General features: G+C 43.1%; 2 protein-coding genes across 3 annotated transcripts in view; one reads left to right on the forward strand and one right to left on the reverse strand.

Annotated features, from left to right (window-relative positions):
• col4a2 (collagen, type IV, alpha 2) overlaps positions 1-15,804 on the forward strand; it is a 31,441-nt gene extending 15,637 nt beyond the window's left edge. Inside the window, exons 5-48 of one of the 2 annotated variants that reach the window (XM_049728776.1) lie at positions 4,430-4,564; positions 4,659-4,703; positions 4,770-4,886; positions 4,965-5,033; positions 5,120-5,155; positions 5,272-5,325; positions 5,412-5,447; positions 5,539-5,577; positions 5,950-6,021; positions 6,108-6,152; positions 6,234-6,281; positions 6,370-6,405; positions 6,482-6,526; positions 6,829-6,889; positions 6,980-7,093; positions 7,494-7,643; positions 7,722-7,793; positions 7,881-8,032; positions 8,095-8,167; positions 8,342-8,448; positions 8,530-8,713; positions 9,083-9,127; positions 9,391-9,465; positions 9,543-9,641; positions 9,731-9,952; positions 10,094-10,255; positions 10,324-10,494; positions 10,586-10,729; positions 10,820-10,945; positions 11,027-11,208; positions 11,348-11,411; positions 11,495-11,569; positions 11,669-11,776; positions 11,873-11,980; positions 12,070-12,141; positions 12,262-12,387; positions 12,478-12,594; positions 12,815-12,976; positions 13,083-13,181; positions 13,264-13,410; positions 13,640-13,756; positions 14,064-14,255; positions 14,327-14,613; positions 14,749-15,804. In XM_049728776.1, the coding sequence (XP_049584733.1) occupies positions 4,430-4,564; positions 4,659-4,703; positions 4,770-4,886; positions 4,965-5,033; positions 5,120-5,155; positions 5,272-5,325; positions 5,412-5,447; positions 5,539-5,577; positions 5,950-6,021; positions 6,108-6,152; positions 6,234-6,281; positions 6,370-6,405; positions 6,482-6,526; positions 6,829-6,889; positions 6,980-7,093; positions 7,494-7,643; positions 7,722-7,793; positions 7,881-8,032; positions 8,095-8,167; positions 8,342-8,448; positions 8,530-8,713; positions 9,083-9,127; positions 9,391-9,465; positions 9,543-9,641; positions 9,731-9,952; positions 10,094-10,255; positions 10,324-10,494; positions 10,586-10,729; positions 10,820-10,945; positions 11,027-11,208; positions 11,348-11,411; positions 11,495-11,569; positions 11,669-11,776; positions 11,873-11,980; positions 12,070-12,141; positions 12,262-12,387; positions 12,478-12,594; positions 12,815-12,976; positions 13,083-13,181; positions 13,264-13,410; positions 13,640-13,756; positions 14,064-14,255; positions 14,327-14,613; positions 14,749-15,003 (4,845 nt within the window). In that variant the 3' untranslated portion in view covers positions 15,004-15,804. The remainder of the gene's footprint in view (positions 1-4,429; positions 4,565-4,658; positions 4,704-4,769; positions 4,887-4,964; positions 5,034-5,119; positions 5,156-5,271; positions 5,326-5,411; positions 5,448-5,538; positions 5,578-5,949; positions 6,022-6,107; positions 6,153-6,233; positions 6,282-6,369; positions 6,406-6,481; positions 6,527-6,828; positions 6,890-6,979; positions 7,094-7,493; positions 7,644-7,721; positions 7,794-7,880; positions 8,033-8,094; positions 8,168-8,341; positions 8,449-8,529; positions 8,714-9,082; positions 9,128-9,390; positions 9,466-9,542; positions 9,642-9,730; positions 9,953-10,093; positions 10,256-10,323; positions 10,495-10,585; positions 10,730-10,819; positions 10,946-11,026; positions 11,209-11,347; positions 11,412-11,494; positions 11,570-11,668; positions 11,777-11,872; positions 11,981-12,069; positions 12,142-12,261; positions 12,388-12,477; positions 12,595-12,814; positions 12,977-13,082; positions 13,182-13,263; positions 13,411-13,639; positions 13,757-14,063; positions 14,256-14,326; positions 14,614-14,748) is intronic. The other variant, XM_049728777.1, reaches the window with a different exon arrangement.
• A 26-nt stretch (positions 15,805-15,830) lies between these two features.
• On the reverse strand, positions 15,831-19,488 carry rab20 (RAB20, member RAS oncogene family). The gene is made up of 2 exons (XM_049728786.2): positions 19,072-19,488; positions 15,831-16,852 (listed from the first exon to the last, which is right to left on the reverse strand). Exons 1-2 carry the CDS (start codon positions 19,241-19,243, stop codon positions 16,263-16,265), a joined length of 762 nt encoding a protein of 253 aa, XP_049584743.1. The 5' UTR covers positions 19,244-19,488; the 3' UTR covers positions 15,831-16,262.
• Positions 19,489-19,876: the final 388 nt, after the last annotated feature.

Raw genomic sequence — 19,876 nt, forward strand, 5'->3', positions numbered from 1 at the left:
CATCGTGCAGACGCGCTATATCGACACGTTTGGGGCAACACCTCATTCCGGACCGTGCGCCTCGATATCATTTTTCTCATGCAGGGACGCCGCAGCTGCGTCCTGGTTTGGGCCCGCAGATATCTCATTCCTCAGACCTGAGGCAAGAGCACAGGTGTCCGGCCGCAGAGAGGCCTGGGAGGCTAGCGGGAAGTCCGAGTAGTTCTTGGATCTTCCCCTCGGGTCCAGTGGTTGCTAATTTGGATGCAAGTGAATACTTGGAGCAAATGACGATTTTCATGGACTCAAAGGGGCCAACGTGAGTGAGAAAAACCGACGCCAGAGGCATGCGTCCGTCTGTCAAACGTCCTTCCTTGCCCAGTCGTTGTATATTTGAAGTCTGTGCTCATCCAACGGGGTCATTGACATTTTTCTTGGAGATGGAGATGCTCCCCCCCCCTGACCCAAACACGCTCATAGATATGCAAACATCATCTGCAGATGTTTATTTACTCTGCCTGAGTTCTCCTTGGGGCATCCATTGCAACCCCCCCGCCAGTCAAGCTGAGCCCCTTTTCTTCATGGACATCATCCAAAAGAAGATCTCCAGGAAATGAGTACACAAAAGTTCCGTCCAAAACAAACTTGTAAATGGGGTTACGGATTTATCACGTGGGAACAAAATTCCGCCAGGAGAAAATAGTCCCTAAAGCACTTAAGTTCAATTCTGCTCATTATGAGAATACTCTTGACTCTTCCACTTTCTCAACGGATGCTGCCTTTAAATATAGATAACTTGAAAAAAAAAACGCCCAAGAGGATCTGTATCTTGGAATTCAATTTGAAACCATAATTAGCTTGATATCATATAATACACGAATCATCACTATATCATAATTAAAATATTTAAAGTAATATATGAGGAGGATGTTGCAAGTAGTAAAGTGCTGATCGTGAAATGCTGAATTGCCGTACTTTTAATCTCGTTTTTTTTCTCAACAAAACGTGCTTCCGCACAGTTGTTTATGAGTTGATTTTTATTTCTCTGGAGGTCAGAGGTCGGTACACAGTGCTGTGCGTTTCCCATCCTGCTCTTATTGGGTCTGTCCCAAGACATCCACCCCAGGAGACAGTTCTGGGGCCCAGATTAAATTTACGGCGTCAGAGAGGGCGACTAATAGAAATGCAATTGAAGAATAACAAAAATGCACTCACAAAAAAAGCAAGAGAAAGGGGGGGTTCCGACAAATTTTATGGAGCCATCTTCGATAACAATTACAGAGACTGCATGTCCACTACTCCTACAGACGCATTATTCTGCCAGTATGGAAACAGGAGTTCAGTATAATCAAGCAGAGATGTTTTTTTTATAGTAAAAAGTGAGTGTAATTACACTGTTGGCCACTAGATGGTGACACAAAATTTGAAAAAAGAAGAATGAAAACAGGGAGTAGGCCCAATTCAAGCTCAGCCTTGATTTAGCTAAGATCTTTGAACGTTAAATCCTGCTTTTACACCTCTAGAGAGCGAGTCGGTTAATTTGATACATTTTTAAATCATGTGAGAATCAAGCAATATTCTATTACTTTACAACAATAACAATAATAAACTTTGTTAGTGTGCCAGGTTACAATCGGGAATAATAAGTACGTGTTTGACCACATGTTCTTTGTGCAGATCTTTTATATTTCCGGGTCAGAGGTTTCAATTTTTTCTGCATCTATTTGCACTCCTTCACATTCAAATGAAGGACCTAATCCCCCCCCAAAAAAAAACCTTGCCACGCATCATTCCAGCTGAAGGAGTGTCCGTCTTTGAAGGCAAAATATATGACGTCTTATCAGTTGGTTTCTAACTTTTTAATGGTATTTTTAGTATCAGCATCCCGTCATTGCACACTTCAGTAACACTGTGACCGGTCAGATTGTGTGTCTGTGTTTTGCGATGTATACGTGTGTGGGGGGCATTTTATGCTTTCCAAATGAGGTGAGAAGTGATTGGGCAAAAAGCAGACGCTAGTTGCCAGACCAGAATGGGAAACTTGGGTTTTATTGCTCTGTTAAGATTGTGGCCTTCTTTTCCTCCTTTGTTGCTTAATGAGATTCATTATTTATGTTCTAATTAGGTAAGTTTATTGAGTTTTTACACTGTGTTTTTGTTGCAAGGGCAAGCTGAGCGATTATGTATGTATGACATCAAAAATGGGTTAATGGTAATTTAAAAAAAAGCAACAGTCATACATCACAATTTTGAAAATTCATTAGACAGGCTTTACGATTGTTTTCTGAGCAAATTGGGAAGTAAAATTCACTCTTGAGGTCTTCACTGATTTTGATCATTTGATTCAGTTTCCAATTTGTACGACATTCTAAAAATTCCAAGTTTTGAGATTGTTCTCGACTGCCATGAACTCATTTCGGTTCAAAGTGCTCCAGAGAACAGCCGGATATCTTCTATTTGTTATCCGCTTGCCTTGTCAAGAGATTGTCCTCTTGGCGTCCGAACGAGAGGAAGTGCTTTGACCACGTTTGAGAAGTAGAATTTGAGGAGAGGAAGGCAGGAAATGCTGGGCGGAAGCGGCACGAGTAGATAACAATGGCGAGCCGAGGATGAAGAATGAAGGAAGCGAGGTGACGGCAGAGCGATGCAGAAGAATGTCAAGTGTTCCAAAGTGAAGGCGATGCATCGTGCAATTGTCACTTTTACCTGCGCCTTGTCGATAAAGCTTAATTTGACATTTTGTATTCACGAAGGGCGACATTGTCGTGAGAGGTCAAGTACAAAATGTGAGAAATGTAAAAATTCAGAATTTGGTTGAAAGCAACATATTATGATTCTAAATGTAGATAGTAGATGCTGTGTACATGCAAACTCCACACAGGAAGGTCATCAAGTTTGTTATGAACATCAGTATAATAGGAAAAAAAACAATTTAACTCACCAAACGTCTCTTGCATGCTGTAAATGAGAGTAAATATATTAGTTTGAATAAGTGAAAACTTTCCATTCAATGAGTTATCTCGCTAAATCTTATTCGGATTAGGGTTTTGATTTCATCTATGAATACATGCGTCATGCATTATCCTCTAAAGGGGGCTTTTCCACAAAAACAATGGGAAGCACATCTGTTTCTTCACACAGTGACCATAATCATAACTGTCTGATTGTAATCTGGTTTGTAGTTTGTACAGTTCTGATATACACAAGGTTTAGCGCATCTACACTAACATTTGACCTACATATCAAAAGATGAAACCATAAATTGACTCCACATTCCAAATAAATGCATGTTAAATTAATTGAAGACTTTAAGTTGTCCCTAATGAGGATCGGAGCTAAAGATAATGGATGGATGATTTTTATGGCTGTAAGCGCATAAACAGATTTGTACTTTAAATTTGAGGACCGCGTCTCTATGCATGATCTGGAATTTGTGTTGTTATGGCGCCCTCTTGTGGTGGCGTTAGTGGTGCTAGTCTTGTATAAACAGCTGCAGGGTCCGGATTGATGCGAGACAAAACACACACATCCGAAATGCCTGTCATAGACACAACTGTTTTTTGACACACACGAACAAACATACATACACAAACACACACACAGACATCGGAATTTAAAAGAATTAAAAACAGTTTAAAATAGCAATCCGTGTTTGCACAAAACATTCTGGCTTTTACTAGAAAACAAAATAACCCCAAAAAAGATTAATAGAACATCTGAACTTTAGTTGTTTTTAATTAAGTGCTACATTATGATGACCAAAAAAAAAGTATACAATACATTTTTGTTTTTAAATGTTGGGTGGAAAAAGAGTTATTCACTGATGACAAAAATAAAATGTGCCGAACTAGGGCAATAAGTATTTGTACTTGTTTGATTCCCACCACAAGCAACAAATGAATTGAAGAGGGTGACATTCAATGACAGACACTTGGCCGGAGCCCCCAAACTATTTGTCCGTGGGTGTTTCTGTTGGTTCTCACAAGAACACGTCCTGGCCCCCTGACCTCAGCGGTCATCGCTGGCTGACCTTTTGGACTTTCAGACCAAACAAACAACGCCGTTTCCCATGATATCACCCACCACAAGTTCTGCAATCATTTGCAAAGTCATTCTTTCTCCCTCAGTCACCGCTTCAACTTCAAGCAATGTCTCAGACCCCCACCGCTGCCCCCAGCAGAGCCACAAAAAAAGCATGTAAACAAGAATGTTATTTTTTAATCTTTCTATTTACCGTTCTATAATTCCAGTGGCTATTTTTGTCCAATATGCAACTCTTAGTTGTAGTAACATGGCTTGACCACTAGATGGGTGTAAAGAATTTCAAATGACAGAAAGACTTAGCTGTCTTTAAACTCTTAACAGTCGCTGAAAGATGTGATAAAGTAACTCTAGTCTGCTCTACCGCTCTATATCGAACTGATCCAAGCTTGCTATCGATTTCCTTCAGGGTCAACACGGGCCTGTTGGTCCCCAAGGCATCACTGGGCCACCGGGGAGACCAGGAGATCCAGGCATCCAAGGGCCAAAGGGGCACAAAGGTGACACTGGACGGAATGGCAACATTGGACCCAAAGGAAATATGGTAAATCTGTCTATGTAATTGTTTTGGGGGGTTTTGGGTGGTGGCGGTGGGGGTTCCGTACATGTTTATTTCATGCTAAATTATTTCTCCGCAGGGAATGACAGGTGTACCTGGCTTCTCTGGAAACGATGGAATTCCGGTAAGTAAGTTTTTGTGTACATATTTTAAAGCAGGTTCATATTGAAATGGTCATTCCTTTCTTTAGGGTCACCCAGGACAAGCAGGGCCCAGAGGAAAGCCCGGAGCAGACGGCTGTAATGGGACAACAGGGGAATCCGGCATCCCTGGTCAAATGGGACGTCAAGGAGCACCTGGTTTTTCTGTAAGTGGACTTCCATTAAGGTTTTGGTAGTCACTTGCAAGTTGTACTCCCAGTGCTTGATTTTATGTTTCCTGTCAGGGACAAGTGGGCAGGAAAGGGGAGAAGGGCGACTCCTTGGATGTCACCGTGTACATGAGGAGATTCAGGGTAAAGAATAAACTTTATACGAAATATTTGATGTTGACACGCCAAGCCCGTTTTTGCATATGAATATTTTGATCATCTCTCCACAGGGAGACGCAGGCACACCGGGAACCAATGGACAATTTGTAAGACATGTTGGACAATGGGCAAATGCTGTGGGCCAGCATTTGCCCAGATCTGGTCTATATTGTAGAGAAACCAGTTGTAGACATGCCTAGTGATTCTTTGTGACATTTGGCAGGGCCTTCCTGGTAACCGAGGATGGCAGGGAAACCCAGGGATCCCAGGACCAAAGGTTAAAATAATAATAATAATCCTAATATTATTTTAAGACTTCTAACATGTAAGTGGTAAAATGTTTCTGTTTGTGTCCTCTTCTAGGGTCAACCCGGGCCACCAGGTCCTCGTGGACCAAAGGTATTCAAGACTCATTTAAGTGGTCAAATTTGCATGTGGATGACTTTAGTCACACTTTGATGCTTTTACTGTCCTTGTGTTTTCCCCACAGGCCGTGCCAAATGTAATCAAGGGGATGAAGGGCGACCAGGTTAGTGACCGCTCGGGATGACTGCATAATTATCGGGATATGTCAGGTATCCTGTAATATCCCCCACTAGTGCCCTCCGCTCAAATAGATGTCTCAGCGTTTTATTATTTTCTCTACTGAGGAAAACATAACTCGGGGAGTTCTAACTTTGACTTCCACCCTCACATAAGCCCAAGTTTGAATTTATAAAGTATAGCGTAGCAGTCTTCGGAGTAAATGGGAGGGCTAAGATACAATTTGTGGAAATACAAAATGGGGCTCCCCTAAAATAAACACCTTACAAACCTTTGGTACGTGTCCCACATACTATTTGTTTTCTTTTCTTTTAATTTAGCATTCTCATGTTTTTATGTCATCTTTCTTGCACCACAGGGAGAGACTGGACCCCAGGGACCGCCAGGAAACTCCACTCATCCCCACAGACAGCCCGATTTCGGACCCGCGGTGCGTACATTTGCTCCATTGTCACTCATCTGCATAAAAAAAAAGTATCTTAATTGTAAGGTGTTAAAATATCTGCATTGTTTTAGGGACATCCTGGTCCGAAAGGTTTCAAAGGACAAGCAGGAGATCTGGTAAGCGCTCGCTGATTCTTCTCGCTCCTTACTACGATCATTTGGTCACATGATGGCATCATTGTTGTTGCTTAACTACAGGCTAACAACAGAGGAGAAACTGGAATTACGGGGTTCCCTGGATCAAGGGTGAGCACATTTCTGCATATTCCAGTCAAACTGCTTTGAGGCCTGAGTTTCATTTTATCTTTTTAATTTGCATTGGATGGATTTCTAGGGACTACCTGGTGTTCCCGGCAAGCCTGGATCAAGGGTACGCTTGTATGACCCATGCTGCTCCTCTTGAGGAGGTAATCGATTACAGAGCTGTTAACGAGGCTTTCTTTTAGGGGGATGTGGGGGATAGAGGACAAGTCGGCAGACCTGGTCCAAAGGTGAATATTTTCATTTTGAATTGTGAAATGATTAAAAAATTTTGCTTTTCGAGATGTTTGTGTGTAAAAAAAATAAAAATAAAAAGATTCATGCATAACTGGATTACCACTCGTGATGCTATGACCTAATGCATATATAATATTACTATATGTTGTATATGATAATACTGCACAATTTTCCCTACATTTAACAGACATTTTAATGATCATTTCGTGTTTAATATTATGGCTATATTGTAAAACACACCAAATCAGACCAAATCTGTGGAGAATACATGAGTTGTACTATATTTGTATTTTAGGGAGAGATAGGTGAAGCTGGGGAATTGATTTCATCTGGAGTTTGGCCTTGGTCTTCATCAGGTATGTGAAATATCAACCGAACATTTTGTTTTTTTTCTTTTTATGCCCAGACGCTAATAACGATAGCTGTTTGTTTTTTAATGTTCTAAGCTGGTGCCCTTGGTCCACCGGGTGAGCAAGGTCCCCAAGGTGAGAGGGGACCAATAGGAGACCAAGGAATTCCTGGACCACCAGGACGCACCGCTTCATTTTCGCAGCAGCAAGGTTTGTGATACCAATAAGAAACAAGAATCACAATATTGCTTAGTAAATGAGTAACAAATTTTGTTTTGCATGTCCTGTTCCCTCAAATAGTGCTAAAAAAAATAAACGAAAAACAAAAGCTGTTAGTGTCTAGTTGATAGAATAAATGCCACGCCTTGGATAAAAATCAAATTCGTTCAAACAAGCAAAAAACTGACTGATGAATGATAATCATCATCCTGCGGTAGAAATGAAGTTTACTGTAATATGTACGCAATGTTGTAAATCCCAAACAATCATTTGTGGTCCACTGACAGGAAGAGACCAAGGTACTTTCCTCAGTTGCATAAATAAAACACAATATGAGGAAATACACAACCCTGGGATCAAAAGTGTTTGAAGATTTTCTTTGTTTGGTCAGTGTTTGATTACGCCGGTCCATTTGGAAGAAAGGGGGAGCCAGGAGAGAAAGGCCAACAGGGGGAAAAAGGAAGTCCTGCTCTCAGTGCAGGACCACCGGGCAACCCTGGTCGCCCAGGTTCCAGAGGTCCTCAGGGGCCCAAAGGATCTTGTGAGTCACAGATCAGCACCGCCACCATGTGATGATGCAGGGATTAAAGACTAAATGTACTGACGTTTCTGTATCAAGGGGGAGATTTCTTCAAGGGGTCTCCTGGTGGTAGAGGAAGGCCTGGAAATGCCGGTTTTAAGGGAGTCAAAGGTACTGTTTTTGCAGAATACAAAATAAACGTTGTTTTAGAAATTGTTATCTGAAGTTATAGTGAATTTGTTCTTTCTGTATTTTTAGGGGATCACGGGCAATGTGAATGCACCGTTAACACCTCCCCACCAGGGCCACTCGGGCCAGTTGGTGAAGTCGGAGACCCCGGGATGACTGGAGAGTTTGGACGGGAGGGTGACCCCGGAGACCCGGGACCCTCAGGAGTGGATGGATTCTCCGTAAGAGAAATCAGACATTCAAGATTTTGCTCACTCCCCATGATGACGACGACTTATTTCAGGGAACTCCGGGAGTCATTGGTGAGCCAGGTCCGAGAGGCAGAAAGGGAGACACAGCTGTAGCGACACAGAAAGGTGTGCTATACTTATTAGATTGTCACTAATAGTTTTAGCCAAGTGTTAATGTTGTCTCAATTGCTTTAAGACACGATTAAGCAGCAACCAGTTCCACATAATCAACGGTTTTCCTGTATAGTGTCCATACGTATATATTTTTTTTTTTATGTGGCTGCAATATAATGTCCACAGGCTATCGTGGAGATCCAGGGATTCCGGGGCAGGATGGTGAACTGGGAAAGCAAGGATTTGCGGGTCGAGTTGGTCTGCCTGGGTTTCATGGCAGTCGAGGTCTTCCGGTGAGTCCAGTATTCATTCATTCCTAAAATAATCGATCATCTCCTTCGGATGGTGATAGTAGGTGTCGTTCATGTGAACAGGGAGACGATTCCAAAGGACAAACAGGAGAAAAAGGTTTCTCTGGTGTACCAGGTCGAGCTGGTGCACCTGGACTGAGAGGAGAGCCAGGTGCAGAGCTTGAGGGTATCAAAGGCCAGCCTGGTTTACCTGGTGATGCTGGTCTTGATGGTTATCCTGGAGTTGCAGGAACACCTGGTAGCCCAGGTAAGAGGAAGCTGATTGATTCAATGACCCATCAGCTCCACAGGTTCATTTGATGCTTCATCTAATTTTCTTTTTACTAAGTCTTAACACTTTTTTAATCCTCATATAAGCTCTTCTCGTTGTTTTGGGGCAAATAATTTGCCAAAAAGAGTATTCATGGCTTGGGAATTAAAAGCAATGCCGCATGATGATTATATTTTACGAGTGTACTTTTACTTTTGCTGCTGTGCCTCCAGTTGACGCCTTTGTTGCAGGGCCTGCAGCCGTCAAACCAGCTCGGGCTGAGCTTGTTTGCAAAATAATGCTTATGCTTTTGAATAACTCTTGTACCGAATGCCTCTCTCGTTCTGTTTCTCTTGCGACTGAAAGGCGGCTGTAGTCCAGCAGGAGATGGAGAACAATGGGATGTAACAGGTAGCGGGCATAATGATGCTTTTAAGAAACTATGTGCTTTGCCTTGTGTGCATGATTTTTTGCCAGAATTGAATTGCTTTCAGTTTAATGATGAACGTACAACGGTATAATTTGCTAATGTAAAGATAATGGTTTTGCATCTATAAACAAAATCCACGCTGGGCACCAGACAAAGTCACCGTATTTTTTTTTGTACAGTTAGTACATAACCATGATATGATAATTAATCCATGTGTTTTTGGGATGTCGTAATTTCTTTTTAGGTCCTTGTGGAACTTTCCCAGGACCTCCTGGACTACCTGGTTCTCCTGGACCCAGAGGATTACCTGGTCTCACAGGTAAAGACCAGAACACCAGTGTGGTCTTGCTTTTTGGAAGCTAGTTAGCTTGACTTACTATTATCTTCAACTACTAGGTCTTCCGGGTGGCAAAGGTCTGCCAGGTCTTTCTGGAGTAAAGGGACATAAAGGAGAAAGCGGAAACTACGGCCCAGGTGGTCAACCTGGACCACCAGGTAAACTATAACTGCTATGGAATCCATGAAACCTCATGTTTATGACCATAGCATATTGCTGTATTAAGTCGATTGATGCCTTCTGCTAGGTTTTTCCGGTCCCCGCGGTGAGTTGGGCGTGCCGGGGAGAAAAGGGTCAGTCGGCTCTCCAGGCGTGCCTGGACTGTCCGGACGGATCGGATCACCTGGAGATAAAGGTGTCCACGGAGAAGTATTGGGCGCAAGTCAGGGACCTCCTGGTGACCCAGGACCATATGGACTTCAAGGGAGCAAGGGTGTGGCTGGAGATCAGGGAGAACTAGGCTATCCAGGTAAGGCATATTTTAAAATACATCATTACATCACACAGTGACTCAAAGGGGGAAAAAGCCAGGAAATGCTTGGTGGTGCAGTTTTTGGTCGACCTTACAGGTTTGGTTTTATGTGGAGTTTTATTCTTTCTATCATTCCAGGAATGGGGGGCATGCCTGGTATGATTGGTCCCAAAGGTGACATTGGCCCTCCAGGCCTGCGGGGTCTGGAAGGAAGTCCTGGACCACCAGGCAGTTATGGCTACCCTGGTGATCCTGGCAACGCTGGTCCACCAGGGCCACCGGGGGCTGTTGGAATACCAGGTGACCCCCAATCCATAAGAGCAATTCTTTGTTCATATTAAATGTACCTCACTTATACTGTTATGTAGGTTTAACTGGTGAAAGGGGAACAGAGGGAGACCCGGGAGCCCCAGGGCCATTTGGAATAAAAGGTTTCCCAGGGGAACCAGGTAACTATGGGGTTCTCGGGGAGAACGGCTTGCCAGGTAACGCAGGACTGCCTGGGCCAGATGGAAAACCAGGACCTTCAGGAATGAAAGGTTGGTTCTACTGATGTTTACTTGTGTAATATTGTAACCCAAATGTCCAGCATTTGAGTATTTTGGTGACACTATGCCTCTCAATTTCTAGGATACAAAGGGTCTCCTGGCATGTCAGGTTTTGGCGGGGTCTCTGGTAATACAGGCGTTAAAGGAGTCGGTGGGACAAAAGGAGAGACTGGATTGCCAGGACAAATTGGTCCAAAAGGAATGACGGGAAAAACTGGAGAAAAAGGTGCTGGACCCGTCTTTTCTAAAATGTGATATCAGCCATTATTAGAGAGGCTTTTTACTTAATCTCATCCTCTGATTATTTAATTGCCAGGTGATCGCGGGTTAATGGGCCCACCTGGTGAGAAGCCAGAGATCCCTGCCCAGATGATAGTCGACATGAAAGGAACTAAGGGAGAACGTGGAAATCTAGGAAACCAAGGCTTCGTCGGGCCAAGAGGTTAATCAGACAATGACAACTCATTGCCAAATAATGTTGCATTTTTATCATCTTACTTCCTCACATAACCAATTTCCACAGGTTCAAAGGGCTTTCCTGGTGTTCCGGGCCGTGAGGGAGGACATGGGTTCCCTGGAGAACCCAGTCATGAAAAGGGTTTCCAAGGTGATCCAGGTGCACAGGGGCTACCAGGGTTGAAAGGAATGCCAGGGTATTCCGGGAGTCAAGGAATCTCTGGCTTTGATGGAATGAGTGGTAAAAAGGTGACGATATAAATATGTTGTCAAATGTCTGAAATCTCTTGTCTGTCATTTATCACATTTCTATTTATCACATGGTCTATTCTACTATCACATATTACTCATCACTTGTCCATTTATAATGTCTTGTTCTTGCCTTTAGGGGGTCAAAGGAAGCCCTGGTGCTTATGGTGCCACAGGGGAGAAGGGCAAGAAGGGAATCAAAGGTACAAACTTCAAATTGATTTACAACTAAACAGTACTTGTTGAAAATAGTTCATTATCACTTGATATTTTTATATGACCCAAGGTGAGAGTGGCCCTCGCATAGACATTCCAGGAGCAACTGGACTGAGAGGAGAGGTTGGGTCTTCAGGAAACCCAGGTACCATAAAGTATAATTCATACCATATTTGCTTTAATGCTTAATAGTGTTTCTCAGGATCGCTGTACTGTTATCAAATTATTGCTATCATCCAACTAGGTGCGAAAGGATTAGCTGGGCTGGCTGGAGATAAAGGACTTCCTGGTTTTGATGGTATCGAAGGGAAAAGGGGACAGACAGGTGATGCGGGTGATGTCGGATATACCGGTAAGAGGTTTATCTTATTCTTTTCTCTCTTATTCTGTTTAATACTGAATTAGATTCAAACAGCATTCCATTAAATCATTTCTAATAAAAATTTAGGTTCTGATGGACAGAAAGGAACTCCTGGAATCAAAGGCCAGAAGGGTTTTGCTGGGCTGCCTGGAAAAGTGGGGCAGCCAGGTTTCCCAGGCTTTCCAGGAACAAAAGGTGAAAGGATCAGATCGATTCAGCGTTGCTATTTTTTGGCTGATAATTTCATCTGTTACATTCATTTTTTATTTTACCAATGCGTGCAGGTTTCCCTGGTGTCATTGGTCTGTATGGATTAGATGGATTAAAAGGACAAAAGGGTGTCTCTGGAATTGCAGGTAATTTTGCAGCATGTTATTTCTTAATAGCGATTAGCCAATGCTCCTACAACTATTCAAACTGATGCTGCAGTTTCCAAAGTTGAAGAAAACCTTTGCTTCTGGTTGTGATTTTGCCAGGTTTGGATACTACTGGACCATCTGGCAACCCAGGACCGAAAGGAGAGAAGGGTGAGGCTGGCAACCCAAACAACCAGGCAGGTGTGCCAGGCGTTGCAGGTTCAAAAGGCTTGCAAGGAGATGCTGGTAAGTTTATCTGCCACTTACTAAGCTCTCAGTGGACCAATGTGTATATTAGTGAGCCACTGGGCTAAAGACTGCGTTTGGTGTGTTCAGGTGACAAAGGTCAGCCTGGATTATCAGGAATCCGTGGGCCAAGTGGACCAGATGGAAAACAAGACAGAATCGGACCCCTGGGGGATAAGGGCTTTCCTGGACCCCGAGGATTCCAGGGTAAGACTATACTGGGTCAACAACCAAAACCATCATAGTTACCAGGGCTGTTGAGTTGACAATTAATTCAAATGCTCTGATGGAGCTCGGGACCCACAGGCCTCATAAGAGGAGAAGCGTAAAACCGTATTTATCCAAATTTTATGGTAGAAGTAGCTACTTAGAATAGTTGTGTAGGGTAAGATACAATATTTATGAACCCTACAATTATGTTTCCCAGGTTTCCCTGGAGCCAGAGGGTTTCCAGGTATTGATGCCTCCTCGGGAGAAAAGGGTATATCTGGAGTTCTTGGGCATCCTGGAGTCCCTGGTAGAAAAGGGCTCATTGGAGAACAAGGTCCAAGTGGATATAGGGGACCACATGGAATTTCTGGGAAGAAAGGTACAGTACGCTAAAATGACCGAATCACAAATCCACTCCACTCCTCCGGATATATTGTGGTCGTCTACATCTCATTACATTTCTAGTTTCCTGTATTTTCTTATAGGTGAGAAAGGAGAACAGGGCTCAATGGGGACCCCTGGTCAGATTGGGGTCAAGGGAGAGAGAGGACCATATGGCCCTAAAGGAGATACTGGACCGCCAGGTAAATGATTAACTTATTACTTAAGACTTGTTATTGGTTAGAGTCCAGTTTGTCCTTGCGCTTAAATATGTTTGTCCCGCAGGTTTGCGTGGGTTGCCAGGAAACCAAGGTCCAATTGCAGAACCCAGCAGAGTGCCAGGAGAGAGGGGTCGTCCGGGACCACAGGGTATTCAAGGACCGAGAGGCATTCAAGGCGAACCAGGACCACGGGGACCCCCTGGGGATGCTGGTCAGTTTTTATTTTTTTATGAACGGAAAGATTGAATAAATAATGTAACAATAATTTAAATGTTTAAATGTTTTTAAGTTTTCATTTTTGAACACTGATATTTGTTGTGATTTTAAATAAGACATGATATAAACATTTAAATAAATTCAATTAAGTCTAAAAATATTTCTCCAACTGTGGTCAAGTAAAAAGATGAAATTGACAGGCTCTGTTATTTATTTATTTTCAGGTTTTTTTGGACCCATTGGGCAGAAAGGCATGCCGGGAATAAGTGGAACACCAGGAACGCCTGGATTCCGTGGAGAGCCAGGCCAAGTGGGCCATGCTGGTTTGCAAGGATTGGCGGGTACGTCTGATCAGGGCAGATGAGGATTAGTGTTATTTTAATAGTCCTGGATTAAAGGATTAAAAGGTAGGCGCAAGTTTAGGCAGGAAACTGGTTTGTTACCAAATTGGATTTTTATCAATCTTCTTTTATGAAGGTGTGTTGAATTGATAAACCCAGAAACTACAACGGATAGCTGAGGACAAAAAAGTTTATCTTTGCACTTTTGATTTATTCTCCAACTAGTATTATAGATGGGGGTAGTTATTGAGATTTTAAGTAGCTGTTTGTACCAGTTTATTGACTTTTGCATTGTGTTTGGTCAAAGGTAACCGGGGTAAACAAGGTGTCTCCGGCTTACCTGGCATGCCCGGCCGCAGTGTCAGTGTGGGTTACCTGCTGGTGAAGCACAGTCAGTCTGAGCAGAGTCCCATGTGCCCCGTGGGGATGTCCAAACTATGGGATGGATACAGTCTTTTGTACCTGGAAGGCCAAGAAAAGGCTCACAACCAGGATCTTGGTGAGTCCGGCAGAATTGAAGTGACATTGCGCTTGATGAACATGGACCAACCTTGGTGTTGGTCTTGTCAGGTTTGGCTGGCTCCTGCCTTCCCCGCTTCAGCACCATGCCCTTCCTCTACTGCAACCCTGGAGACATCTGCTACTACGCCAGCAGGAACGACAAGTCCTACTGGCTGTCCACCACCGCCCCACTGCCCATGATGCCTGTGGAGGAGGGCGAGATCAAACCCTACATCAGCCGCTGCTCGGTTTGCGAGGCCCCGTCGATCGCCATCGCCGTGCACAGCCAGGACATCACCATTCCGCAGTGTCCCGCTGGATGGCGCAGCCTCTGGATTGGCTACTCCTTCCTCATGGTGAGTAGTGCAGTTTAAGAAAATTACATTCCAAGAGTATGCAGTGAGCGAAGTCACTTCTTCTGGAATATGCAAAATATAAACGTATTCTTACTTTTGTCTACAGCCAAATAAATGACAAATCTTACCTCTTAGCACACGGCAGCAGGAAACGAGGGCGGGGGTCAGTCGCTGTCATCGCCCGGATCTTGCCTGGAAGACTTCCGGACGTCACCGTTCATCGAGTGCAACGGCGCCAAAGGCACGTGTCACTACTTCGCCAACAAGCACAGCTTCTGGCTCACCTCCATAGATCAGTCGTTCCACACCGAGCCGGCATCAGAGACGCTCAAAGCGGGCCAGCTCCTGTCGCGCATCAGCCGCTGCCAAGTCTGCATGAAGAACTTGTGAAAGGAGACGCCTTGTGTGTTGTCATTTGGCCGCCATCGATCAGTGTAAAGCACAACAGCCCCAGCCTGAGTCACAAAGCTCATATACGCAATGACTGTTTGGTGCCTTGAGAAACAAGTATGTTGATTCTAAATGTGTAATGGTGCTTACTGTTTTAACTTATTACCTCAGGCAATCACACGGAGACTGTTCGTTGCTCCTATTGCACTGCATCCAGCTTTATCCTTAAGCCACTAACTCTGCTTGCCCACCAGGCCTTCACTATCGTTACGCTCTGTATTACGTCCGATGAGTCGTTTCCGTGTCTCATGAACTATCAGCCAAAATGTTATTTGCAAACCGTCATATACGAAATGCACTGATTCTAATTTTGAGGTTATTATCTCGATAAAGTCGACTGCAGCAAAATGTATTTTCAGGGTCACTCTCGACTCCGAATCGGCTAATGATTAATTCAACTGCCAGAACGTAAACAGCCTGGACCTGGACCCAAGGTCCTTGGGTAACCTTTTTCTTATCAGGGGACTTGGCAGTTTTCAAGTGTTTCAAGGGCAGGTGTGGGCAACAGCAACCACAGGCCACTTGATTTGTATAAATGGGGGATTTAAAAAATGTTTCCTCTACTAAAGTGGACCCCGCAATAGATTTGAAAAACAATGTTTTGTAAATGGTCGACCTGCTCAAGTATGGTTTGTTTTCCCCTTGTTTGCAAACACACCAGATAACTATCAAACAATACTTATTCATTGAAATTCATTATTATTGCAGTATAATGTAAAATATTAAATGTTGTTTCTAAGAGTCCTTTGTGTGATTTCATTAACTAACCACAGCTAAATAAAAATCTTTATTCTCATTACACTTAGAATTTCAACATAGCTGTGTGTCATTAACTTAAGGACATTTACAAAACGGAATAAATTGGTGTTAATGAAGAAACGAGAAGATTTAAGTCTGAAAATTGAAAACATTTAAATGAGAAGTGTTATTTAAGACAGTGTACTATGCTAGCTACATGGTAATAATCAGTGCAATTAGGTTAGTGTAATTCATGAAAATTACATTTCTGGATTCTAAAGTGTGTTTATTCTCTGCAGACGTCTATTTTTAGTCATTGGGATGACTTGTCAAATAGATGCTGCTTCACAGTATGAAGAAATCATTGACATGATCAAGGCTAGTGGTTTCTTTGTCAATTCACATATTAAGCGGTCCCATCACGTGTTAAAACTCTTCCTGCGGGGCTTCCTGGTTGGGTCCTAGCAGCAGGTCGATCGTCCTCGCTTTCCGCCGCCCTTCTTGCACATTTCCAAGTCCACGGTGTCAGACCTGTGGTGCTCCTTCCTCTTCCTCAGCATGGAGGGGAGCACCAGTTCAAAGAGCGACTCGAACAGAGCGTCCACATTGTAGCCAGTCTTGGCGCTGGTCTCGAAGATCATCGTCTCCGCGGGCAGGCTGGTCCTCTCGTCCAAGCCCTTGTAGCGAAGAATCCGCCCGTAGAACGCCAACGCGTCCTCGCGAGTGACCTGCTTGGGGAATGTGACGCTGGGGATGGACACGGGCGAGGCGGGCGGCGTGGGGCAAGCGGACAGCACGTTTGATCTGTCCTCCTCGGATTCTGTTGGATTCGCGTCGATCATCTCCTGATACAGCTGGGCTTTAGTGTCCGTCAGGTCGGCCTTGTTGCCCACGACGGCGTAAATACATTCGTGGTTGGCGGTGTCCGTCAGGGACAGGAAGCGCTCCTCAAGCTCGGCCAGACTCTGCCAGTTGGTGACGTCGTAAGTCAGGATGACAACGTCCGCACCACGACAGTACATGGAGCCCAAACCATGGAACTGCTCCCGACCTGGGGAGGAATAATTTAAGTTTGGACGTGCAGACACTTCTAAGTCCGATTATGACTGACCCACTTTTGAACTAGAGCTGGATCAAAGTGCATTTTTATTATTATTGTCAAACGTAAAGGTACAGTGCACACCTATTTCCTCGACCTCATGTAACCTGGAATGCTTTAGGTGTCTTGAGAAAAAAAATACTTGAAGACAGTTTGGGTCACAATTCACCTGTTTTGAAACAAAAACAATCCCTGTTATAGTACAAAACCTCATTCAGCAATAAAGTTATAAAAAGTGTTTGGTTCCTAACAAGCGCTTACTTCTTGCGCAAGTGTTTAAAACTTGAATAATCTGCACTTCTGTGAATCCCTAATTTCCCTCACAGGATAAATACATTAGAACTAGTCCTGCCATTTATTTTATATAATTCCAGCCATTTACTCTCTATTTATTTTTCAACATTTGACTTTTTAATTGACAATGGGGAAAATGAATATTGATTAAGATTTTGATCTCTTTGATCAGCTGTTTATATGCAACATTACTGCCTGGAAAAGTTGTGTCCTACAAACATTTCTTCACACATCAATTGAGCAACTCAAAAATATTTAATGTAATGTCATTTCACAACAATGCAATGTGAGGAACCACCTTCTCTGGGGTTATTAGGGATACGTACAATAAAATCGCAATGATGTCCCGGAATAGATCTGAGGAGGATGTGAGAATATTTCTCATAAAATATTCTTTTAGGGACTGATGAGATGTTCTTGTGCTTCTGGAAATAGCAACATGATGCATAAAGTCTTCCTGTCATGACACAATCATGTGACTATTAAGAGGAACAGGGCAAGATCCTTAAAAACACTGCTGTGAAACAAACTCGGCCAATCCAAATGAAAACGGCCGACGGAAAAAGATGAAGAGAGCAGCGGGCAGTTTGTTTGTTTTGAAAACTTCTTTCCCAGAACGGCGCTGATCTTGCAAATCATAAGCAAAGTCACCCACTAAACCCGACGATTAAGTCTTGGGAGAGGTCAAGGAAACGTAGACAGGATGTGACACGCCAACCGTTCCTTATCTTAACTTACTGAAGTATTTCAGTAAGTCATGTTTACATAGCGGGCCCCGTAATGACTCATGTCACAGCTAGCACGTTCAGTAAACATCATGATCGTTCAGATTAGCCCCCGACAGAAGCTTGAATAATCAATTGCTAGCATGAGCGATAATGCACAATGTCTGTGACTGTTGAGGCAGGATTCGTCACAGAGCTTTAGAAATTAATTCATACTCAGTAGAGAAGGCAGTTTATCACTCACAAAGTGTTCATTCAACCCCAAACTATAACACTATAATTCATAAGGCCATCTTCCAAATAAATAATTAAAGAATCCATCAGAAATTGCTGAGAATGAGCAGCACAGAGGGAGAGGAAGTGATCACAATGTGGACACCTACTCATGACATTACTGGAACACTTCCTACGAGCTGGCCTTGGATTTTCCTCCGGATGAACTCCGATATTTCGTAATTGTTTGCATCAGTCACCATCGTTTAAATCCACAATAATCACACAATGTTTTTAGCATAGGTCTTCATTAATAGTAGCCCGGTGGCTGTGTAAGACCAACAAGTTATCTTGACACCAGCATGACCTACATTTTCTAAAAATGAATATGATATTCTGTGATATTTAATATTGCATATTTTGAGTTTTATCCACTTAAACTGATCAGTTATTACCATTTCTCACAACAGTGCATACTCCCTTTCTGTCTTGTTTATGTTGTCTTATGAGTTTGCGGTGTCACAAAAGCAAAAAATATATATATGTTAGCATCAAAGTCTGCTATGTTTAACATGTTTCCTTTCATAACAAGCTTTTTTTCCCCCATTCTTCATCTGAAATCAGTGTTCTGTACTTATATTGTCACAGAATATAATACTCTGCAGGTCTTGGAAAATTAGTCAAGTTGGGAAAATGTAACTCATTTACAAAGATGGCAGCTGCCTCCACCATCTAAAAGCACAAAGTAGACACTTTGTCCAGTTTATCACACAGGTAAGTATGCCTTGTGCCAACAGTCCCCATCGGCTCCAGACTGGAGGTCACATACCAGTGATTGCCTCAACTCCGGGAATTACGCGTCAGTGGGCTAACACCGTGAATAAACCCACAGGAATTAGAACACACATAAAAAAAAAAACTTTTGAGAGCAGGAATTACCAGCGGTGTCCCATATGGAGACGTTGTAGGGCCCCCACTGTTTGAGGAAGAACGCTCCTCCGACGGTGCTGATGGTGTCTCTAAATTTCCTCTCCGTGTACCTGTGCAGGAGAGACGTCTTGCCAACGTTCATGTCCCCCAGAAGCACCACCTTCACGTCTGGCTTCCTCATCTTCGAAGACTCGCCACCGCTTTGTCCGGTCGGAGTTACGATGCGTTAGGTTATATAAGGATAAGAGGCGCTCTAGATTGTAAAAGTAAAGCGCGCAGGGTGGACAAACGCCATTTTTTGACGTGCGTAAATTGGAGGTGGTGAGTGTTACGGATGGCTCATCCTGCAATCTGTGCTCGCACTTATGAGCGGTCGGGGTGAGGTATAACAGGAAGTGAAAGTGGAAACTTTGTCTTCAATCACGCGTCGCAGGTTCAACCGTGGTCCCGCCCCTCCAAGGCGCTCGTCACGCTTCATAACCATTAGTTATTGTTTTCAATGCGACGTCATGAAATGCCGTTTTGTACATAACAAAAGGCAATTTATTTAATAAATTAAGTAAATAGTTATTAAAAAATATATAACAATAATATTAATAACAACAATAATAATAAAAGCTCAATTAAATATGAAAATGCAATTTAATAAAAATTGTGAACTTTATAAATCAAGGACAACTAAATACAGTACTTTTGACGTAAATCTTGTCTTGCCCAATATTTACTAAGCCATGGCACATATACGCGTACTTGACATTAAAAACACAACAAAACAAAATTTTGACGAAAATATATATTGAATAGTTTACTATCA

The sequence above is a fragment of the Syngnathus scovelli genome, chromosome 8 (assembly GCF_024217435.2).
Source record: "Syngnathus scovelli strain Florida chromosome 8, RoL_Ssco_1.2, whole genome shotgun sequence".
Taxonomy (NCBI): domain Eukaryota; kingdom Metazoa; phylum Chordata; class Actinopteri; order Syngnathiformes; family Syngnathidae; genus Syngnathus; species Syngnathus scovelli.